Below are 23,621 nucleotides of genomic sequence, written 5' to 3' on the forward strand. Positions count from 1 at the left end.
GTAAAAAACAAAAAAAACCCCAAAACCCATAAACTGAGATTATACCTCAACAAAAGAAGTCACGGCTTTACTAAGTGGAATTATACTGTGTAAAGGCTTTAGTACATCTACACATCAGCCCAGCGCAGCCACCTGCTGCTAAAGGAAGTAATAAAAAGTGCTGTCAGCCTGTGAGAAGGGGCTGGGGGGGGAACACCACCACATTGAACCCCTTCTGCAGTCAGGTGGCACAGCAGCTGAGGAGGTGGTTGTAGAGAAGCAATGGGGGAAACAAGGGCATTACTGGCTGTCAGCTCCTGACTGCATGGATGTGCTCAATTCCTGCTGCTGGCTTACCTTATGGTGGCACCCACTAGGATGTTCCAAGAGTGCTTCCTGCCATATTTAGAAGTTGGATGCTTCTAAACTGTAGCAACCCCCTTGTCCCCTCACCCTTGCTTCAGAGGGGGAGAAAAGAGAATCCTTCAGAACTTCCTTGATGGTTGCGAAATCCTTTTATTGAAGAGGGATACCATTTTGACAGCATACAAAAGTCCAAAGTGAGAAATGGGATCTGTTCCTATTGCGCTCTGCACCCAACCTGCACGTAGCTGCTGTCTGACGCTGAACAGGAGTGACTGCCAGCCATACACAGCAGCAGCGTCGCTTCTGCTGGTGCCACCTTGTAGAGCTCATGGCTGCACACTGTCTTGACAGCACGCTGAGAATTCCTCTGAAGTGCTATAAAATCCCCCAGGAGTAGTTAGTTGGCTTTAAGCAGCTCCTTGCCAGACCTCAGGAAAACCAAGCAGCAGCATCCAGGTGTGCAGCTACAGAATATGGTGCTACTGTTGATATGATTTCTTGCTGCCATCAATAGGAGAGTCTTCTGCAACTCAGCACAATGCAGAGCCTGTCCTACTGCAGCAGTAATCAGTCTTGGTACAGCTTCGTGCCCTTTTTCTTCCTCAGTGCTTCTACACATGCTTAACTGTTGAGAAATGCCTGCTTCTTTGCTTATTCCTCAGCTCAAAGGCTGCTTGTAGGCACGTCTGGTGGCAGAGATGGTGTTTGCTCTGTTTTTCTACCACAGATGACAGCAAAGTCAGCTACTGCCATTCTATCAAGCAGTCCAGGTGCTGTAACCCTACACATCACAAACCAGCAGCATGATAAAGGAAGTAGTACTAGTTCATTATTATTGCAGTCACATTTGACTGTTAACAGTGCTTCCAACGAGCAAGATTGGCAAAAACTCCCCTCCAAGAAGTCAGCGATACAATGGTGGCAGGAGGAATACTGGAGGAATACCACCCCAGCAACATTGAACCACTAGCACTACATTAAACCCAGCAAAGTCATTTTTTGGCAGCTACAGCAGCCCCTCTCTGCTGCGTTCCACAGTTCAGGAGGCCTGAAAAGCCCTTCTTTCAGGGGAGATACCCACCGTGTCCTGCAGTAAAACATTTAAGCCGCAGCATTCTGTGCTGATCCAGCAAGCGAGTCCAACTGAGCTCTTACAGCTAGTCTCCCTTTCTAAGGGCTTTGGGTTAAACTCTTAAGCACAAATCATTTCCTGCTCAGACAAAACCAAACTGCCTCAATGAACTCTTGCTCAAAACGTAGAATTGAATCTAAAGCATTTTAAGAGCAGATGCTTTTAGACATTATTATTAAAAGCAGCAGCTGGGGTAGCAGTTCTGTGACCAAAACCCCTTACTGCCAATGAACTGGTTTCACAGAAGAACGTGCTCTTGCAGTTGGTTTCTGTTCCTCCTGCCAAACATGCCATGTTTCCTACCAGCAGGCCAGCTCTGCAAACTGTCCAAATCCCACAGCATCCAATAGCATCGCTGCCAACCTGGTCTTCCACAGATCAACACCATGTTCTGAGATAACTAATACATACAGACACTGATGTTCCCCGGTCTGTTCTCAGGCTCTAAGGATGCAGCCCGCATCTTTACAGAACGCCTCTCATACGTTACTGTGTGGTCACAAGCTTTACAATCATAGCGATGATGCGCGACCCACGGGGGCACATGCATAAATCCATGCTGGGATTCTTGATCTTATCCTGCAGCAACTGGTCGAGTTCACAGCGCAGCTCTTTCACCAGCTCAGCCACCTGGCACACACAGCACAACACGGTGAGTACAAAGCTCCCGAAGTGCACCTCCCCCAGTTCTAACACAGCACAGAGCCCTGCAGCACACCCAGCATTGTCCCTTTCCGTTACCTGGTGAGAGGCTGCCACAAACCGTATCCACCCGTCATCGAGGGAAATGACGAACTCTCCCTTGTGCAGCTGCATGTGAACCTGCCCTCCTCCCAGCAGGACCAGCGGGTACACGGACACCATGCTGCAGTCTCGAATGAACACGCGGCTGGTCTTGATCTTCTCATGGTACACCAGGTAGGGGCTCTCAAAATGCCTGGTCTGCAGAGGCAGAGCCCAAAAGACCAGTTAAACACAACATGTATACCACTGTCCTTACAGCATCACCTGTACTGCAGCCCTGCAGCCCATTCAAGCAAATAGGGGATTGCCTGCAAGAGCTGCAAGGCACAGCAGACATGCCCACACATTTCACAGACTTCATGGCACGACAGCTGCCCTCAGCTTTGCCAGTTATCAATAGGGAGATTTCAATCGTGAAGCATTTTTTTCCTTAAGCTTCAAAAGGATCCCTCTCCTCATCTGCTCAAGGAAAGGCAAATTCTTTTTTTTAAGAAAATAACGTTTGTTTGAAGGAAGAAAAGAATCCTGACCTGATAATTGACGGATGAAGGGTGAATGTGAACATAACCATCATTCTTCGTAACAAACTTCAGCTCTTCTGCTTTTGGTTGCATTTTGACAGCTCCTGTACTGGTCTTCTGATATTTGCCCTCTGGCTTTTTCACCTGTGCGGTGTAAGACAAGAAGTTACAAAAATCTGCTGTACCAGAATAGTGAATTCACTTGTAGAACTCACGTTTTATCAACAACTGATTCTCAAGTAGTAAACAGGTCACCAGAGACAGATCTATACTGTAGGTATACTGTAGAGTGAAAAGGCATTCTCTTACCTGGACAACATTGGGATACAGTGCAGCACACAACATAGCTGAGATCAGCTTGATGTTCTCTGCATTTGAATTCGCCTATGAAGTTAATAGATACATTAGATATCCTACAGGTAGGTCAAAAGACAAAGCCCTGCCTCTGGAATGAGTCCACTGCTGAAGCTGGTTTCCTTCCATAGCTGCACTGCTGTGTCTTACAAAGGAGCAGACTCAGATTAGACTGCAGTGCTGCCCCATAGCTATTGGGAGCGAACTGGACACCAGCTGTCTAATTGTTCCCCAGCATCTGGCTACAAAGCTGGGAAAGAAAGCACACATTGTCCCAACACATAAGGAGACACCACAGCTACCGAGCCCTTCCTGCCCTGCCACACAGCCCAGGAGATCTCTGGCTCAGCACGTACTGCTTTCTGAGGATTGTCTGCAATGCTGAAGTATTTCACTGCCTGCTCTGTAATGCAATTCCATTCCCAAAAATAAAGCCCGCACTAATGCCAACATTCAGTGCAGTCCACAAATCAGACCTGTGTCTTTCCAGCACTCACTACCACCACGTGTGCCCGGACAGCAGTGTTTCACTTTCTCAGAACACAGTGCTGTCACAGTCTCACCTCCACACCTGGTCCTGTTCTTGGGCACACAAGGTCTGAAGTAACTGAAACTAATACCATTCAGGGAGGAAAAACTATAGGTAGGAGGAGGTGGTTTGTTGCAAGGCTGCATCCAGAAGCCCAGCAGAGCTAACAGCTGGCTTTCTGGCCCCATCAAAAGCTGCAGCATTTGGTCAAAGCATCGACATGCTGCAAGTTACCTCTTCTCCTGTGGCATCCAAGACACCATCGCCTGCTTGGGACCACTTCCTCTCAATGTCCCTGGCTCTTAACCCCTCCTTCACAAACCCAATGTCAGAAAGCAGCTCTGTGAACTGTCTTTTCAGACTGGCAATTTCCTACAAAAAAAGAGAAAGGTCTGTGATGGGAGACCCACTGAGGTAACAGTGCCAACAGCTCGCTCAGTTTAGGCACCAGAACTCCACCTCGGTGTCCTCAACCAGTCCCTGCATGAGGCCACAAAAACTGACTTACCTGAAGAACTCTTCCTGATAAGAAGTTCTCCCTGCAGTAGTTGTAGCTTGCCTGAGGGCCCTCTTTGGTACTTAAACGCCATCCCTAATTGAAAAGACAAGAGCAAACTTTGAAGTACTGAACTTCAAGCTGTGATACATCACAAACCTCTGACAGAGGCTAATCATTTTTAGCTCACCTTATATGCCTGGAGCAGAGCCAGATAGTCACTGTTTCCTACTGCAAAGTCCAACTTCTTTTTGTTTGCTTCTTCCCTTTTATCCCATGGGGACACCTGGAAAGGCAGGGACAGATTAATCTCACAGCGGAACTGCTGCTTATGTTTGCTTTCAATTTTTACACTAAATCTGGACAAAACAGACTGGCTGCACTTAATGTTCATTAACTGTAATAACTGTGTTGTTTCAATGCTTGTTTATAAATACTATTTGTGTCATTGCTGTATGATTTTCATCATCTACCTGTAACGACTCTTCTGATGAGCACTGCATTAAGCATATAAACAGGGGAGGCTAAGAAGGAGAATAAACACACTCAGGTGCAGCACGCTGCAGCTTACAGCAGCATTCACCGCTGTATGAAAATGCACTGCCTTCAAAGATGGAAATGCAAGTAACAATACTTACAAAGGGTGACTTAAAAGCCAGACTGGCTGCTATTGTGAGCGCAGGATCCAGGCAGCGGAAGATGGTGCCAAACAGCATAAGTTTGCCAATCCTGACATCAACAGGCAGGGAAGCCAAGTGATATCCCAAAGGAGTGAGCTTTTCATCTGCAGTTAACGCTCCTAAGTCTTGCAGACGCAGCTTTGATGCCCGCAAAGACTCAGTTCTAGGGGGCTCAATTAGTCGTGATAAGACAGAGTGAAGGCTCTGTGCAGAAAACATGTCCAGAATCTTAATTCTGAAGAAGGGGACAAAAAACAATTGAAAGCAAAAGAAGGCAGCTTAGTTCCACAGACAGGATGTCACAGAGCATTTATGAAAACGCCACAAACCTGCTTTCAAGAACACAGCCCCTCGAAGAGGCTCTGTAAAGAGTGATTAAATTCAGGAAGCCATATGAGGATGGGTCACCTCCATCCAGCATCACAGCCAGGAAGAACAGATTCTTACTTATCACACTTCATTTTAAAATGAAGTTTTCTCTGGAAAAAATGTTTTTCTCTTGTTTTGTTTCTTTTTTTGTATAAAGGGGTGCACCAAGTGAGGCAGGAGCAAGAAGGTCTCTTTCATTTAGTACTGGTGTTACAGCAGTGTTGGATCCAGGGTGCGGACTTACTGCACTGTGTCGCTCAGCAACTCCAAGGGAGAATATAGTATAGAGAGATAAACATCTCCTGTGGGCCCAGAGCACAGGAATGCAAATATCTTCTCAGGGGGTGAGAGGCCTTTTTCCTAGCGCTAAATAAGAACTAAGTGCTGTGCAATAAGATGGGAGATCTGAGACATGGTATGACTAGATCTCTGGATGCAGAGGCATTGTGATAATGAGATCAAGAGAACCTAAAATCTCCAAAGCAAGTTTACTGGTTTTGTGATGTTACTAAGGGGGACTAAATTCCTTAATAAGGGCATTTCAGATGCTTCCTCCTGTGGAGGGAGGACACTCTACACTGGGTCTTTCAGGTAATATAGAAACAACAGCTCACCTTAGACAAAGCTGCTCCAGGGGCACTCTTTGTATTTCTGGTAACTGCTGTTTTATGAGCTGATGGTTATAGTGATGGCTAGTGAAAAGATGGAAACAGACACCTGAGGCTACACGGCCTGCTCGTCCTTTCCTTTGCAGAGCGTTGGCCCTGGACACAAACGTGTCTTCCAGACTTTCCATTCCTTTGCTTGGGTCGTATCTGCAGGAGAGCAAGAAATAGGCTTATATTCACGGGTGCAGGGTGAACAAGCTGGAGCTCCAGCACACAGATGTTGCCAACCTCTATATGGACCTGATTCCCACCCCTGCAGCTGGATCTGGGTCCAGACTGACTCTCCCTCTCCTAGCAGCTTTCTGCAGATCAAACTCCTTCAGGTTCTTCCCAGCTCTTTGCACAGAACAGGAATGAATCCCAGTACCTTTTCTCTTTCATTTTTCCGGAATCAATCACATAGACCACATCGTCGATGGTGACAGATGTTTCTGCAATGTTGGTAGAGATGATGATTTTGATAACTCCCGCAGGAGGCCGGAGGAACACAGACTGCTGTTCTTCACTGGACAGTGAAGAATGAAGTGGATAAACAACACACCTGGAGGAAAAACAGGAGAGTATGCTGAGCACATCTCTGCTTTTTTCCTCCTGGGAACAGCCTGCCTGTATGCACTTCTGCACTGCCAGTACCAGACAGTGCACACATACATTCAAATTCATGTAAAAAACAGCAAACCTCTCTGCCACATCAACTTTAAGATACGCCCTGCGGGAAGGTGGAGAAGTTTGCAGAGGGAACAGATCTCAGAATGGAGCTGAAAAACCAACAACCTGTCTCCTGTGAACAGTCTAGAACATTTGATTTATAACGCCAGATTGGAAAAGATCACTCCAGTCAACCTTGTCAAAGGCATCTGTGTCACTACTGTTTAGACAAGGAAATCCAGTTACATCTCCATGTAGCAATCTGTGATCAAATACAACCACAGTAACAGCTGAAGGCTTCTGAGGGCACATTCTGAAAGAGAACAGTAGCTGAGGTGAAGCTTCCAACAGTCCACCGGACCATGCAGAGTGCAAAGTGCAGAAACTCATCACTGGGATTTCTGAGAACTACAACAGGTACCAAAACAAACACCTTCCATTCTTCTGAGACAAGAAAAATCTAACAGAGCAAGTCAGTAAGACAGCAGAGCGGGAATTCTCTTGTCTGGGTCATATCACAAACTCACCCGTTTAATAAACTTTATTTGTCCCTTGATAAAGGCAGACTTCATGCTGGAAGCTACTCTCTTTTTTTTTATAATGGGTAAAGACGTCACCTGGGAGCTGTTGTGCCTTACCTCTTGCTGTGCCTGTTATTAAAAAGGGCGTTGGACTGGAGCTGCTCATAAAGCATCTTGATTTCTGCTAGACCAGGCAAAAATATCAACACAGCACCTAAACATGTCAATCAAGAAAAATATAATCACTCAATAGAAATGACAGTAGGATGTGTTACTAACGTGCAGAAGGCCAAGGCAAAACTCCAGTTGTTTTGCAGTTCCTGTACAAAAAGCATACAGGCTGCAACAAAGACTTTCTAAAGCATGTGATTCTCATCTTACCCTATCCTCCACATATCAGGGTTTTTGTTACTCAGAACTCTGAACACAAAACTTTATCCTGAGGCTGTCTACAAGTGCACGACCTCTGAGAATCTACCTCTGTTCATCTCTGTGTGAGATACCTGGGGGGTATGAATGTTTGCCGTCAACTATCCACTCCAGCAAGGCTTCTATTAATTCCAGATTAACTTTGTCCAAGTCCATGACAGACATTGTTTTCAACACTGTCTTGTTAACCCCTGTGGAAAAAGAACACAGTTAAGTTCATCCCTCATAAAATACACGTGCTGGATACAGCCAGCCAACACGGCTGAGTAAACATGCACAACTCAGCCTGAACAACACCTGGTTTACATCAGACAAAGGCAGCCTCACAAGTCACCCTGGTACAGCTCTTCTCATACCTTATCAGGACAATCTTAGCAGATTTAAGAAGGAGCTCACCTTTATATCGTTTAAGTAGCTGCTTCAGAGTTAATTTTTGGTCTGGGTCTGAATCCTTGACAGCTGAGTCAGTGTCTTCCAGCAAGCCAGCACGTCTCAGGTCCTCCTCCACTTCTTCAAATGCAGTTCTTTTGTGTCTTGCAGTCAGTTTGTTATCTTGCTTTGTCTTGCGCCTGTAGGGACTGCTGTCCTCTAAAACATACCTGAACAGCAGAAGAATGAACATTCTTCAGGTGGCACAGAAAGAAGCCAAACAGCCTCCATCCAATAATTAGCTACAGAAACAGGGTACCACAGCTATACAAAGTTCCTCACAGATTTGTAAGTAATTGTATTTTACACTGACTGCAATTCATGTTACTGCCCCACTTGCACTATAAAGACCAGTAAAGCAGTACTTCTGAACTAGATTCAGTTTTACTGGTGGAAGGGCACGGCAAAGTGAGCTGTTAAAGCCCAGTGCAACTCAAGTTATTGAGCAACTCTGACTTTAGTGCAAGGGAGTTCCAGAATAAACACTGGTCAAGAAAGTGCAATCACCTGCACTACACCTCTTTTCTCCCATGCTAACAAATCATCAGTGCTGAAAGTTTGAGCCAGCTTTGGGGTGAAGGGAGAGGTGTCCTGCCATACTGGGATGATCGTCTTCTAAAAGCTGTAATGAGAAACACCTGGACTGCAAATGTGACCTAAACTAAGAGAGCAGCTCAGAGCAACAATCTGCATATAATTTAAAACAGCTGGTGGATTTACTTATCTGGAATATCTGAGTTGCTTTGACTCTCCAGTAGCTACAGCTGATAGCAGGAATCTTTGTCTCACTTTCTGCAGCAAAGCAGGGCATACAAAAAGGAAACTCTGCCATTTTAAAGTATTTACATGGTATCTAATTCAGAAAAGGTTTTGGCACAGCACTGTAGACTCCACAGTGGTATAAAAAAGCATCTCTCACAGTCAGTACTTTAGCAGAACTCCAGGCCTTCAAGTAATGGGAATATCTGAGAGCATCTTTTTCTAATTTGTGGGCAGGTCTAGTGCAGTCAGCAGTGCAACTTTACATGTCAAATACATCCCAGGCAATTCGGCAATTTCATACCTTGTCATTGCAATCACATCTTCCAGAAAAAACTGATCTACAGGAAACGTTCGACCTGAAAGGGAATGTAAGAAAGTAAATCTATGTGCCGCAGAAGAGAGAAAAGACAAAAGATGGTAACTGTGTCACACTGCTTATGATTTCACACCTGGCTTCACCACTTTAATCCCTAATCCACCTCTGTGACCTAAAAAACCTAACATGGGACTCTCATCTGCATCCACCTGTGCTCTTCAACATTATTTCTGTCTAAAACAGCAGATGTTTTCCAAGCATGGTTTGGCAATAAGCATGTACACAGCCAGAGAAGGGCTGCTACCCTTATAGGTAGTTTAAGCTGTGGTGAATGCAGCTCAGGGAACCAGGCTGTATACGTCTGGTCACTTTCAGCTTGTAGGGAGGGAAATTCTGCTGGTATAAGAACAGCAGCAAAAAGACTCAATTTCCAAGTCTTCTCTGATAAATCTCATTAGCCTTTCTGTTTCAGACCTTGTAATTGCAGTTATTGTAGAAATCCGCATCTTGCAAATACAGAAAGCTCACCCTTTGCTTAAAACCTGAGTTAAAGCCATATTTTTCCCATTCAACAGTGACATAAACAGGAACAGAAAAACACTTCACAAGCAGAAAAACCAAAACCAAATCTCTAAAGCAATGAATATTGACAAGATATTATCTGTTTTCACCTGGTATGTTAATAATTGGACAGGAGTGAAAGTACTGAGAAAACAGCTCTGCATTCAAGGTGGCACTCATTAGGATAATGCGCAGGTCTGGTCTCTGAACCATTATATCCTTCAAAACCAGCAGCAAGAAGTCACTGATGAAAACAAGCAAAAAGACACTTGAACTTCTTCATTGTTAGCATTCAGATCTTTCTTCCCTCCCTATTCTCTCCACGTCAGTGTTCTCAGTAGCACAGCAATAGTATCACATCAACACCATGAGCTTCTTAGAATGGCAGGAGGCCAACAATGCAGTGAGTTAGTGAAAGCCAGTCTACTCACATAAGGACAGGCAGACAGCAGGTACAATTGCTTTAACCAGCTTCAGATCACCCAAGAAAGGCAGTGGTCATAACCAGGTAACAAAAGAGGAATAGTTTACCCCTTTTAGAGGACCAGGGCTGGCTGAACATTCCAAAGGACACCACCTCCAAATAGAGATCCTTCCCTTGCAGCTGCCAGCCCTTAAATGAGGTTAAGTTCTGGTGGCACAAGTGAATTGCTCACACCTGTGCTTACAGGGCTGGCTACATCCCACCACCTGGTGCTCAATCACCGGTTCAGGCCATGACCATATGGTTCCCACACAGCTCATTTTCTGGCTTTTCCCTATTAAAGGGCCAGGATTACTTACCAAATTTATTTAAACACCAAAACGCTCTAGTTACCTTATAAAATACTACATAAGTAACAAGAACATTAGATAACAAACTAATTGACAGTTGAGTCACTTTTGCTCCTTCCCCACTGAGAGAGCTACTCGAACTTCTCTACTCTTCCCTGCTCACTACATTTTTCCCTATGCATTAAGACATGTCAGAAAAGCCATTAAAGGACTGGCTTACAAGCAGTTTTAGATGAGAAGAAGAATCCTTGAGAGATACATGGAAGAACAGAATTTAAGATACGTGCTTGCTTTACAGCTGCTGCAACACAACACCCAAACAGCCTGAAGACAAAAACCTTCAACCAGACTCCTTCCACCAGCCCGTTATTCCTGCCATAAACAACTTCAGATGCTGCGTCTTCATCATCACCTCTCTTCCTTACTGTTTCTTCATTGTGCTCACAGGATGGAAGGTTACTCACCTTTCTTCCGTTCTTTCATGAACCTCATCAACGATAACGTGTGTAATTCCCTGCAAAGTCAGATCCCCTTCAAGCCTTCTCAGCAGCACACCAGTGGTGCAGTACAGCAGTCTGGTAGCCGACGACTGGAAAGGTAAAACAAAGCACTTGGGTGGACTGTGCACAGCTTAACACAGTGCTAAGAGTATGTGTGGCTGTAAAGCTTCCGCTGGGTGCTGGGAATAGAATCACAGAATCACCAAGGTTGGAAAAGACCTAAAAGATCATTACCACCCTCAGCACGTTTGCTGATGACATGAAGTTGGGAGGATTGGCTGACATACCTGAAGGCTGTGCTGCCATTCAGCGAGACCTAGACAGGCTGGAGAGCTGGGCAGTAAGAAACCGGATGAGGTTTAACAAAAGCAAGTGCAGAGTCTTGCACCTGGGTAGAAATAATTGCATGCACTGGTGCAGGCTGGGGGAAGACCTGCTGGAGAGGAGCTCTGCTGAGAGGGACCTGGGCGTCCTGTGTGACGTGGCGTAGGAAGCCTGCTTTGGCAGGGGGTTGGACTCGATGATCTCTAGTGGTCCCTTCCAACCCCTACAATTCTGTGATCATCCAGTCCAAATGTTCACTTATTACCAATAGCTCCCACTAAACCATGCCCCTCAACACAACATCCAGTCTTTCCTTGAACACCCCCAAGGTCGGTGACTCCACCACCTCCCTGGGCAGTCCATTCCAGTGCCTGACTACCCTTTCTGAGAAGTAATACCTCCTAATGTCCAGCCTGAATCTCCCCTGCCATAGCTTGAAACCATTCTCTCTTGGTCCTATCACTAAATACACGAGAGAAGAGGCCAACCCCCAGCTCACTGCAACCTCCCATCAGGAAGTTATAGAGAACTAGAAGGTCTCCCCTGAGCCTCCTCTTCTCCAGGCTGAACATTCCCAGCTCCTTCAGCCGCTCCTCGTAAGGCCTGTGCTTCAGACCCTTCACCAGCTTTGTTGCCCTCCTTTGAACACATTCCAGGGCCTCCATGTCTTTCTTGCAGTGAGGGGCCCAAAACTGAACACAGTACTCGACATGCAGCTGCACCAATGCCGAGTACAGGGTGACAATCACCTCTCTGCTCCTGCTGGCAATGCTGTTTCTGATGCAAGCCAGGATGCGTTGGCCTTCTTGGCCACCTGGGCACACTGTTGGCTCATGTTCAGCAGAGCATCAGTCAATACCCCCAGGTCCATTTCCTCTGCACAGTCTTCCAGCCACTCTGGCCCAAGCTTGTAGCATTGACAGGGGCTGTTGTAGCCAAAGTGCAGGACATGGCATCTGGTCTTGTTGAACCTCATCCCGTTGGCTTCAGCCCAGCTCTCCAGCCTGTCCAGATCCCTCTGTAGGGCCTCGCTACCCCCAGGCAGATCCACACTCCCTGCCAATTTGGTGTCATCCGCAAACTTACTGAGGGTGCACTCAATGCCCTCATCATCCAAGTCATCAATAAAGATATTGAAGAGGACAGGCCCCAGCACCGAGCCCTGGGGAACACCACTCATGACTGATTGCCAGCTGGATTTAACTCTGTTTACCACCACTCTCCGAGCCTGGCCCTACAGCCAGCTCCTTACCCGGCCAGGAGTGTACTCATCCAAGCCACAGGCTGCCAGCTTCTGCAGGAGAATAGCATGGGAGACAGTGTCAAAGGCTTTGCTGAAGTCTAGGTAGACCACATCAGCAGCCTTTGATAGATGAGTATGATAGAAAGGAAACAGTCCATGATGGAGACAGGACTGGTCAATTTTTCTTTGCTGATTAAAACTTAAGAACATCTGCTTCATGCCCCAGGGACATTGGTAACTATATGAACCATACAAACAAAAGCTGCTTTTCCTTCGGAAGTTGCTCTGTGATAACCAACTTCAGATTCCTGTCCCTAAAAAGATCCAATGAATCTGAACAAGCAATTCTAAACATCTAGTGGAAAAAAGAATCAGCTGGAATGTGGATAAAATTCCACTTCTAGGACAGCAGTTTAAATTCAGCTCCCCCTTTTGGCTTCACTTGGAGATAAATGGAAACAGGCAGGGAAACAAGGTCAGTGCACTCAGATAACCTGCTAGAGGAAAAGTATTTCTAGTATTGAGTGTCACATGCTCAGGCCCTTCACTCACTCAAACAGAGACAGCCAGCAATACAAGACACAGAACTACTCTCTCATTCTATATAATGGACTGTGCAACTTGGGATGAAATAATTGTTTTTTATAATACATTATAAAAAACATGAGTGATACAGACTTGCTGATCTCACTATATGGTGGACATAGGACAGGCATTCTGTATCCTAGACAAGCACTAAGCACGTTTCAATAGAACTAAATGAAAACCAACAAGCAAAGCGTACATACCTTCACACTTTCTAAGCGGATCTGATAGCCTACAGTAACTCCAACCCTTTCTATTCTCTCTTTGGCTACACGCTCAGCCACAGAAATGGCAGAGATCCTGCGAGGCTGAGTACAGATGATGTTTGCAACTGCGTTTGGAGAACCTTGCAGTGATGCATCCAAAATAAACTGAGGAATCTGAGTGGTTTTCCCACACCTGCATGACAAAAATCAGGCATCAATTAAGACACAATAACAAAAAACAAAACTCAGCAAAAGGCAAACCCCTTCCATCCACATAAATTGGCTGCATTCCACCTGCAGCCTGCTTTGTTCCATTCATGTCATACTTTATATGAACTTCATGTAAGGTTGCTGCCACTGGTCAGGGACAAATAACAACCCCAACCTTTTCTCCCACATAAGCTTTCAAGAATTAATTTTTGATAAGGTATACAGGAGCCAATGTGAATCAAGTATGAACAAATGACCTCACAGAGAAAATCTTTCTGGGTACCAAAGTCTGAAAAGGACATAAAACTAATACAGAGCATCCAAAAGAGGGCTACAAAGATGGTGAAGAGTCTGGAGGACAAGGGGTGCAAGGAGTGCTGAGGTCTCTTGCTTTGTTCAGCCCAGGGCAAAGGAGGCTGAGGGGAGGCTGCACGGCGGCCTATGGCTTTCTCACAAAGGGGAAGTGGAGGGGCAGCACTGATCTCTTTCTGGTAACCAGAGATAGAGCCCAATGGAACAGCATGAAGCTGTGAAACGGGTGGCTCAGACCGGGTATCATGGAAAGGTTCTTCACCAGAGAGCAGTTGGGCATTGGAAACAGGCTCCCCAACACAGTGCTCATGGCACCAACCTGCTGAGTGAAGCATCTGGAAAATGCATGCAGACATGGTCTGACTTTCGGGTGCTTCTGTGTGGAGCCAAGAGTTGGACTTAATGATCCATATGGATCCCTTCCAATTTGGAATATTTTATGATGCTGTACATCTCACATTCTTCTGTGTATAGTTCAATACATAAAGTCTCAGTGCACAATCACACTCTTACCCTGTCATGCCACTCACAACAAGAACTTGGTGTCTTGTCAGCAAATCAAGAATAGTTTCTCTCTCTTGCCACGCAGGGAGCTTCTGCCTTTCATACAACATGGACTGGAAGTGTCTAGAAGACTGATACACAATACAGTTAAGAAAGTGGTACCTGTGGTGGCCTAGATTCAACAATATTGGATGCTAACAGTTCTTTCGACATTAAAGAGACATCCAGCATATAATAATCCACATATTTCTTTCCTTGCATCCAACTTTTCTACTAAACAGAGCAAAAGGATATTTTCTAAAATACCAAACTAATGCTGCTGTCATTCTCTGAAGTATCTGATTTGTCTTGGCATGCAGAAACAGTTTGAGCAACCTTCTACCAGGATATGCAGACAGATGAAAACTCCCAAATAAAAACTACTATTGATTTTTCCCTTCTAACTATCTGACAGTGGTTGAAATAGCTTTGCAAGATTCCTTGCAGGTTGCTCAAAGGCAGCAGAATCCTATTGGATGAACCAGCAGCTTCTGCACTGAGAACAAGATGCAATTTGTTTGCAAAAGACCAACACAAATAAATAAATCAACCTAGCCTACACCTCTTCTGAAACAACATTTTGCATCACATACTTCATTCTCTTTCAGGGGGAGTACATAACTGGTGACAGATGTTAGATGCACTATTTGCTGAACTACTGGAAGATGAGCAACATGGTAGTAAGAAAACAAGAAGAGCGAAACAGCAGCGCATTGTTTTAAATATGTATTTCCCTAAAGCACTCATGAAAAGAGAGATTCTGCTTTGTATACTATTGTATACTATACCTTTTTCAGCCGAAACTGCATACAGATTTTAACGTTTTCATTATACGTAGATTTGGAGTGGACATCATACTTTCTAGAAAGCTTTTTCTTGAGGTTCACATAACTCTCATTCTCCACAATTACTTGTTGGGGCTCATCTTCCTCCTCTTCTTCTGCCACCTCTTCCTCTGGAGGCTCTGGCACTGCTGAGGCTTGAAACAGAGAACATATGTTCAGGTGTCATCAAGGCAGATAACTCCATCAGCATGGTAGAGAAGAGACACTTTCTAGTAGCGCTCTCAATAAAGGAAAAACTCACCAATGCTGATGCCTTCAGCCTAGCTGGAAAATGCTGAGGCTGGTCACCCAGTCTCCACGAATGAGCAATCTCCGATAGAGATGCTGCCTTAGTGGTGGTCAGCCCTTAAATGAAGCCTAGGAGAGGTGGAGTCAAGCTCCCCCCCTTCTGGGAGCACGGCTAAATTACCTTCACCTGTGCTCCCACAGCTGACCCAACACTTGCCTCAGATGGTTAATCAGAGGTTCAGGCTGCGATTACCAGTTTCCCATACACTTACCAATAACCTCCCCCATTACCTTCCAAACATGCTTCTGAACACATACCAGGTCAGTTTTGAGTGAGCACGCACCCCATCTCCTCATGGCATTTTATCCACTATGTTGGACCACAACATGTTCACGCTATCAAGCTGAAGACATTATCTGTGCACTCCTTTAACTCACCCACAGCCAGCAGAAAACCCTTCCCCTGCAGCTTTACTAAGTGACTTGCTGAGGCACAGACAGAACATGGATCTGGCTCACCACATGACCTTCATCCCCAGAAACACATTTGGAACAGATGCCATAATTGTGCTCCCTGCCTTCCTTTTCTTTTTAAGCCCAGAAACCCTGGATGAAAATGTGATGTACCTTCTGATACTCGATTTGAACCAGACACAGACTCTGTGTGCAGCTTCACTGGACGCGTTGCCAGATGGGAAACAGGAGGAGCGCTGTATTTGTGGTGCGTGTTTTCAAGTAACTTGCCTATTTCAGATTCATCTTCTAAGGAAGTCACTAGCGCGTACACCACTGGTTCATTAGACTCCGCAGCTATCAAAGCCTTTCCAAAAAGGAATTCAGCAATGTGCAGGCGACAGGCAAGAGGTAGATTCTCATCGGTGGTGTAAAATGCTACAAGAGGTGCCTGGAGCGGATACTTGTTTTCTTCAGGAAATCTGACTTCAAGCTCATATACGGGACCATCACTGTTAGATCTGAGGTGAGAATCATCTACAGAGTTCCTGGCTGATCTCAGTGGATGGTCTGGAGGGAATTCATGTCTAAATCTGCATTTTGAACCAAATTTGCAGCCTCCCTGGAGATAAAATTTACATATTTCTTTTGAAGTCTGCTTTGCAGCATCCCTCGCACAACCACCCTTCTGTTTAGATTTGCTGAGCCTGTTTGTTAGGTATCCCAGGTCCAAACTAAACGTCCAAACTCTGTTTTGAATTCTCTCTACAAATTTTTCTCCATAGATTGACCGTAGGGCAAAAGCTTCTTCTTGCCTCTGTTCTAAACATTCTTCTCGGCTGGTCTGAGCAGCTGTTGCAGAAATCTGCATCTTCTCTCCGTATCTCTCAGCAAAGCACTGCAACAGCAAATGCTCCAAAGACGCCCCAATGTTACCATTGCAGGATCCCAGGACAGTCCTACAGCGCTCACTGTCAAAACCGTACCTACAACAACACAGAGACCATGTGGTGACAAGTGAGTGACAGAGAAGGAAGTAAAACAGCCACAAATCTGCATAACGAGGCTCACAATAAGGAAGTGTATATATATAAGTATATACATATATATATATAGCATGAGATACTACTGCTATTGCCTGAAAAACAAAAGCCCCCAAAGGTCCGCTGTTCTTAAGGCAGCAGTTTATGTAGCAACTGTCTTGTATCTCAGAACATAGTATGTAGTAGAGGATATTGCCCACTATAACGCTCTTCAGATAAAGCTGAGCCCTCTCACAAAGAAAACACACTCAAAGAAATCAGAAATAGTTAAGAATTGCTCATATCTAAACAAAATGGATGAAGAAAGCTTACAAAATTATACCTACCTAGAATAAACATATAACAGCAATGCTGCCTGAGCTTTCCCAGTACTTGTTTCATTATCTTAGAGAAAGAATAGAAAATTGTACTATAAAAATGCTACAACACTTTATTTTCATAAACCATTATTTTAAATTCATCCCCTCGAGGATCAAACTTTGAGGAGATACAAACTCATAATTTCTGAACAGACTCTCCCTGGAGTCAAGTGGAATTCCAAGCACTGAGGGTTTACGATACCAAGACTAAGAAGTTACCTCTTCAGCATACAAAGTATTCACTGGAAATAATCACCTGGAGAGTTTGTGCACAGCAAATGGAGACACTTCGCTTTCCACAATTTTGTGGGCAGCTGCCTCAGCAGAAGACCTTGGTGTCATGTCAGAAGCTTCCTGATCTGCTGACCAGCACTGTTCGTCGTCAAGGTAATCAGGTTCATCCTCATCTTCACCAGAACCAGCTACTCTGATAAAAAGTTATCAAATTAAAGTGAAACAAAATTATATTGCTGAATAGATATAAGATTGTGTCCCCACAATTTTAAATCCTCCTCTTAAATGAGAAACTTTCCCTTTCCCTGAGTTAATGTCATAGAGGAACAGAATGGATTCAAAATACTACATGACTTGAGATCAAATTAAAAGTCATGGGGAGGAAAAGAATACCATTCCCCCCCGCCCTCCCCAACAGTGCCTATTAAAGCATTTAGAAGTTTAAACTAACTCTGATTCAGGAGCCAGATCCTGCCCTTGAAGCTCTCGAAGAAGTTCCTTCACTCTTCTCTGATTCTCTGTTGTCATATGTATGGTCTGCAGAGGCATTTTGGCTTCAGGTCTTTGTTTCGTTTGCCCTCCTCTTCTGGCAGAAACATTGGATCTAAAAATTAAAATAAAAAACAATGGCCTCTTTGCCTGGCTACAGTTGAAGCTGAACTTCAGAACTCAACCAAACCCTAAATTTCAAAACAAGAAAACCCTGAACTTCAAAACAAACAAACCCATTACCAAAGCAGTGTTCACTTGGGTTCATTCTTACGTGACCAGGATGTGTGTACCTGCATTAATGCACATGTGGATGCACACACATATTTTATTCTACATCACATCCAATGTGATTTAGTAAAAACTTTGCCAGGTTCCACTATTTTCAGACAACCCAAGTATTTCTAAGCTAGATTGGTCACAATACATTTAGGATACCAAATTCATCCATTTACTGCTTATTTTACATGATCCAGCTTCTGCTTTGGGATACAAATAAATGAATATCCTGTGTTTATTAGTGTCTTCTGATCAAATATGTTTTGACCTTACTTCATGGGCAAAGAAAATCAGAGCTTAAAACCTTTTAAGAAATTTCCTGGCTATGAAATGCTACAAGTTGGATAAAAGGTACAATTAAAGATCGATTTATACTTGAAGAAACAGCTTCAGTATCTCTTCACTCTTGTGCATATCCAGTTACACTCAAAAACTCAGCCCCAGATCAACCCCAACACCTCTGTATTTCAAAACCCACAGATTAATGGAAGGACCTGGTTTCCAGCCTCGGTTCATCAAAGAGACAAAAATCATCTCCTTCATCCCAAATTCTGGTTGAACATTTCCTATTCCCACCAAGCTGAGGCTTGTTTGAGCGGCCACTGCTGCTTCCTCCTCTTCCACTGCTGCCACCTCCTCCTCTCCCTTTTCCTCCTCCTCCTATTCCTCTTCCTCCTCCTCTGTTGGGCCTTCCTCTCCTCTTTGCTCCTGAGCTCATGTTTCTTGCTGAGGAAGAAGAAAAAAAAATAGCCCTTAGTTATGAAGGTGACTTAGTGCAAAATAACTATCTGGGTGTACATTTGTTTTTCTAAGTGAGAAGAAAATCTCTCTTCTCAAAACACAGTTAATCACCCACGTGTTCACATATCGGTATGCACCCGAAACAAAGCACATTCCACCAGAACAAGTCCTGTGGTTTTAGAACACAAAAGGGATCCAAATTTATCTCACAGTCATTCTAATTGCAGGTCCTAATAAAGCAGGGTGAGCCTACCAGCAGTGCTGCCCAGCCCTGGAGCCCCAGGTCTGTACTCTGACGGCATTTCCTTGAGTGCAAAGAGCAAACCACTATGGGACGCTTCACAGCACAGAGCTGATACCTGCTCCTGACCTATTCCTTCCACAAAGAGCTGCCCACACAGCCGAGTATCCAGGCATAGGGTGGTGAGGAAGCCCTCCTACAGCAGGACCCCCACCAGCTCCAAGGAAACCCCTCAGTGCAAAGCAGCTGCTATCAGTGACAGCAGAACTGCCCCATATTAAGCCCCAGCATCAACCCCGCAGACAGACTGTTCTACAAAGGTATGTAGTAACAGAACAAAGGGGCTGGTTTTACCTGAAAGAGGTAAGATTTAGATAAGACATGAAGGAGAAAATCTTTATCATGAGGGGGACCCCGGCACAGCTGCCCATAGAAGCTGTGCTGCCCATCCCCGGAGGATTCCCCAGCTCAGGGTGGATGGGGCCCTGGGGAGCAGAGCACGGTACGGATGCAGCCGGTCTTTATGGCCCATTCCAACCCAAACCATTCCATGGCCCCGTGGGAGCTGCTGCAGGGACAGCCAAGCATCCCCACCAACCCCTCGCCCCCTCCCTTCCCCCTCATCCCACCGTCCCGCTCCCCGCCGCTCTCCTCACCGCCCCGCCGCTCCTCGCCTCGACCCGGAAGCTCCCTCCTTCCTCTTCCTGTGCTCCCCCGTCCCTAGTAACGGCGGACACTTCCCGCTTGGCAACCATGGAGGGTGCGCCTTGTCCCCGTTCCCCCGCTCCGCCCCGCACATAGCGGCTGTTCGCAGCTGCCGTGCGAGGGTCGGGCTCTGAGCTAACTGCTCTTCACGCTGCTTTGCTTTCTCAACAGATGCTGCCGTTTTTAAAGTATCATTCACGTTCCCAAACAAAGAAAAGTATGGTAAGGAAGTCGTTAGGGCTGATTCCTTTCCCTCGTGTTGTGTGGGATGAGGAAAGAAGAAACCTGCCCTGTGGGGATGGCTGCTGCCTCCCATGGAGCTCCATGCGCTGAGGCAGGAGCTGCCATAACCCTGCAGGTCGTTAAAGAAATAGCTGCTCTCCCCCGTGTCCCCCAGGGCTCTGCTCTGCCCTGTGACCCCCCACTGGGGTTCTGTGTTGTCCCAATGGCAGCAGCTCACCTGCAGATCCACGACGCCCTTTGGGAGCTCACAGTTGTTTTTATGTTGTCTCAGTGATGTTTGAACTGAAAACACCAGTTTCTTTTCCTAGAAGGAGAGTGCACAAAGACACCTGAGGGTTTGTTGCAGAGGAATGGGCTCGGAGTTCACACCAGTGCCAACGGAATGACGTACACTGGTAGCTGGTTAAACGACAAGGTAATTTTAAGTATTCCTTCATTTCAAGCTTTGTCTGGGCTTGGACTGTCTCACTACAGCTGCTCCTGGATGCATGGAATGGAAAGCCATTACCTGAGAAGGACCAGATCAACAGCAGCCTCTTCATCCACTGGGGAATGTTGGCACAGCCCAGCCTGAATGCTTCAGACACGCAGAGTACTTGGACATCTTTCTGCCTCCAGAGGCTCTCACAGATACAACAGACACTGATGGCCCTGCTGAAACAAGGAGGCAGTGGTGCCCAACTGATGCCCAACTGATCACAGCCTACCTGTGTGTGAATGTACACCCCACACATACCTCCCTTGACCACACAGGAGAGCTCTGACCATCAATAGATACACCTCTGGTTTTGGCTGTCCTTGGTTACACGTTATTTCACAGATGAATTATTAAGTACACAAAAACTTCTTATTTTGTTGATAATGGAGACATCTCTGAAATGAGATAAATATGAGACAAAAGAAATAGCATCTTTTTTAGATCGTCTGTCCTTTTCTCACTCTTATACAAGAACACACGCTACAAACATGCTTGGCTTAGTGGCTGAGGCTGAACAAATGAACGATTTTGCCTTGATCAGGAAGAAATTCCAGAAAATATAATTAACCCCTCAGGCTGCCAGAGTAGATGAGTTTGTAAGGCTGGGGACAGCAATTCCCTGCTGCACAGACTGTAGGTCTGTGAGACTATCAGCAGAGGAAAGATTTAACAGATGCTGTGGCTGTCCAAAAACTCCAAGCTGTTACTTAAAGTGCTTGTAGAGGTAGAAACCTGACTAAATCTTAAAGATCAGTCCCCTCCACTTACCTGAATGGGAGAGAAGGCTCACAGGTAGCAATCTGAAAGAATACTGTCACAAAAGGAAATAATACTGTAAGAATAAACACTAACCCTTTATCCATCATCTCTCACTAAATGCAGATGAATGGTACTGGAAGGCTAGAACATCCTTCTGGGGCTGTTTATGAAGGCGAGTTCAAAGACAACATGTACCACGGGTCAGGAACCTACACATTTCCAAATGGAGCAAAGTACATCGGACCATTCAATGAAAACAAGTATGTCTGAAGTGGAAGTTTTTTCAGTGAGTTTTGATTTCTCCAAGTATGAAGTCAACATGAAATTCACCCAACACGGGAGTATGTTTCCCTTGCTCCCACTGAAACTTGCACTGGTTACCTGAGATTGCAGATCCCAGCTTTAACTATCTCATCATATCAGCCAAAAGCTGGTGATTTGATCCCAGAATGGTTATTACAGACACCCGTCTGTTTTTGTGTTACCAGGTCTCTGAACTCAGGCAGAGTTCAGAAATACAGCACAGTTTTGCACTGATAGTTTGTGAAGGCTTTTCCTTACTTATTTTTGAGGTAAAGTATAAATTCCATAGAGATGAAAAGAGGCAGAGCTTTATTTCTGTCACTCAGAATGAAGTATTTTAGTGTCACTCCTATTAAACATCTACTGAGCGAATTTAAATAAGGGTGTTCTGAATTGTTAAGATACCACATCTTTTCCTAATACAAGAATTTCATACCCACTTCATAATCCACAAAACAGATCTAATGTGAAAAAATAACTGTAGAAACTCCCATTAGAATATTCATGTTCATTCATTGGCCTAGACTCTGAGCGTTCTGATTCCTGGCAATTTGCTCATCCTGCTTGTGCACAGATCACTGCTGCCACAATCTCACTGCATGCTTTATTAACAGACTGGATTTATGTTGTTACAGGATGGAAGGTGAAGGAGACTTCATAGATGAAAACGGAGTGGTGTGGACTGGCACGTTCAGTGGCACAAAAGCAGCAGGACTGAAACATAAGCTGAAAATGTAGCTATTTGGCACTGTCAAAAGCAGCCCCATTTGATCTCACCCCAGGTTCAACAGCTGTCATTGATCTCTTCACGTATTTATTAAAAACAAAGCCTTAGGTCACTGGTAAATAATAGAAAGTTACTTTTCTTTGCAAATTGATCAGCTGCAGTAAGCAGAGGAATGGGGCTGAATAGGTTAAATTTAGAAGTAGAGCAGTTAATGACTGCATTTTTTGTTTAATTTTACCTGGGAATTTCTTTCTTGCTGGGTTTCAACAAAACCACGTATCAGCAAACGAATCCTCATTTATGCTCAGCCTCTCTAATTTTTCCCCAGAAAACAAACCTGCCAACCCATAGAAGCCTTTGGAAACACGGTAGGATCTGGACATAGAGCAAGCACAGCTGCAGCGTGCAGTTACTCCTCCCAGGTCAATACCACTCAACCCAGGTTCCAGCAGTACACTGCTCAAAAATATGTGCCAAGGCTACTTTTCTCTGGGGGACAAGTGAGCTCACAGGAGGCTGATTGCTGCTGAAGGCCGTTCCTAGCAGAAGGTCTAATGCAATTAAATAAATACACCTCTATTTTTGTTTGGGTTTGTATTTCAAAGGTCTCTTTGCACTACAAATCTAAATACTTTGATACAGAAAGCAGGAAAATGGCTCTCTAATTAAAAAAAAAGAACAACAAAACAAAGCCAGAAGTTTGAGGAGTTTTAGTAAGTATCTGCCCTTGCCTCCCTTCTCAGACACAATGAACGAAAGGTTCACAAACGCCTTCCAATACTCAGCTCATTTTGGTATGATTTGGAAAAATCCAGGGCTTTTAGTTTCTTAGCAAAATGAAACAGCCAGCACATTCTCAGCACACAGAAACAAAACAGCTCATGGCTCATTTTGGCAATATAACCCCTTAGGTTACACATACAAGTATTCTTCAGGATTGCCATTTCGCTGTACTCAATTTTGTTGTGTGTTGCTCCTGAAATAACAAGGTCCCCAAAAGAAATACAGCATCCCTGTATTAATCCCTCACCTTCACAGGTGGCGACACCTTCTATGGAGCTTCCACAAACCCCTAAGTTTGTCCTTTCAGCTCCTTCGCTCCACATCACCTCCTTTTATCAGTGCTGCATGGTAATTACGCTGACTTAAGTACTGCTGTTCCGTTTTCTTCCTAAAGGATATCTTTTATGATGATATTTGTCTTTCAGTGAGAACTTATTCTTCCTTTTTCTACTCCTTCCCCTCTTCTATGCCTCTGCTTTGGAGTAACACGTTGGACTAGGTCAAATCTTT

At 44.9% G+C, this 23,621-nt stretch overlaps 2 protein-coding genes across 7 annotated transcripts; one reads left to right on the forward strand and one right to left on the reverse strand.

Moving 5' to 3' along the window:
- Positions 1-475: 475 nt before the first annotated feature.
- Positions 476-20,689, reverse strand: DHX57 (DExH-box helicase 57). Of its 4 annotated transcripts, XM_015857074.3 has the most exons (25): positions 20,570-20,689; positions 20,279-20,365; positions 18,626-18,857; positions 17,815-17,967; positions 17,386-17,556; positions 15,902-16,713; positions 14,990-15,180; positions 14,172-14,293; positions 13,134-13,329; positions 10,743-10,867; positions 9,615-9,748; positions 8,929-8,983; positions 7,833-8,035; positions 7,511-7,627; positions 7,125-7,221; positions 6,206-6,379; positions 5,785-5,985; positions 4,760-5,036; positions 4,312-4,407; positions 4,134-4,217; positions 3,860-3,997; positions 3,052-3,126; positions 2,752-2,886; positions 2,219-2,419; positions 476-2,107 (listed from the first exon to the last, which is right to left on the reverse strand). In XM_015857074.3, exons 3-25 carry the CDS (start codon positions 18,847-18,849, stop codon positions 1,964-1,966), a joined length of 4,125 nt encoding a protein of 1,374 aa, XP_015712560.2. In that variant the 5' UTR covers positions 18,850-18,857; positions 20,279-20,365; positions 20,570-20,689; the 3' UTR covers positions 476-1,963. The 4 variants fall into 4 exon arrangements, with proteins under 4 accessions (XP_015712560.2, XP_032299143.2, XP_085398996.1 ...); XM_032443252.2 differs by lacking the exons at positions 20,279-20,365; positions 20,570-20,689 and adding an exon at positions 19,770-19,857; XM_085542870.1 differs by lacking the exons at positions 20,279-20,365; positions 20,570-20,689 and adding an exon at positions 19,743-19,778.
- On the forward strand, positions 19,800-22,907 carry MORN2 (MORN repeat containing 2). Of its 3 annotated transcripts, XM_015857081.3 has the most exons (6): positions 19,800-19,873; positions 19,990-20,040; positions 20,370-20,476; positions 21,422-21,558; positions 22,237-22,383; positions 22,657-22,907. In XM_015857081.3, the coding sequence occupies exons 1-5, from the start codon at positions 19,867-19,869 to the stop codon at positions 22,337-22,339; spliced, it is 405 nt and encodes a 134-aa protein (XP_015712567.2). In that variant the 5' UTR covers positions 19,800-19,866; the 3' UTR covers positions 22,340-22,383; positions 22,657-22,907. The 3 variants fall into 3 exon arrangements, with proteins under 3 accessions (XP_015712567.2, XP_015712569.2, XP_032299145.2); XM_015857083.3 differs by having other exon boundaries at positions 20,373-20,476; positions 22,237-22,907; XM_032443254.2 differs by having other exon boundaries at positions 19,809-19,873; positions 22,237-22,907.
- The last annotated feature ends 714 nt before the right edge of the window (positions 22,908-23,621 follow it).

Source organism: Coturnix japonica, chromosome 3 (genome assembly GCF_054131305.1).
Source record: "Coturnix japonica strain WE chromosome 3, WE-NBRP24, whole genome shotgun sequence".
Lineage (NCBI taxonomy): Eukaryota > Metazoa > Chordata > Aves > Galliformes > Phasianidae > Coturnix > Coturnix japonica.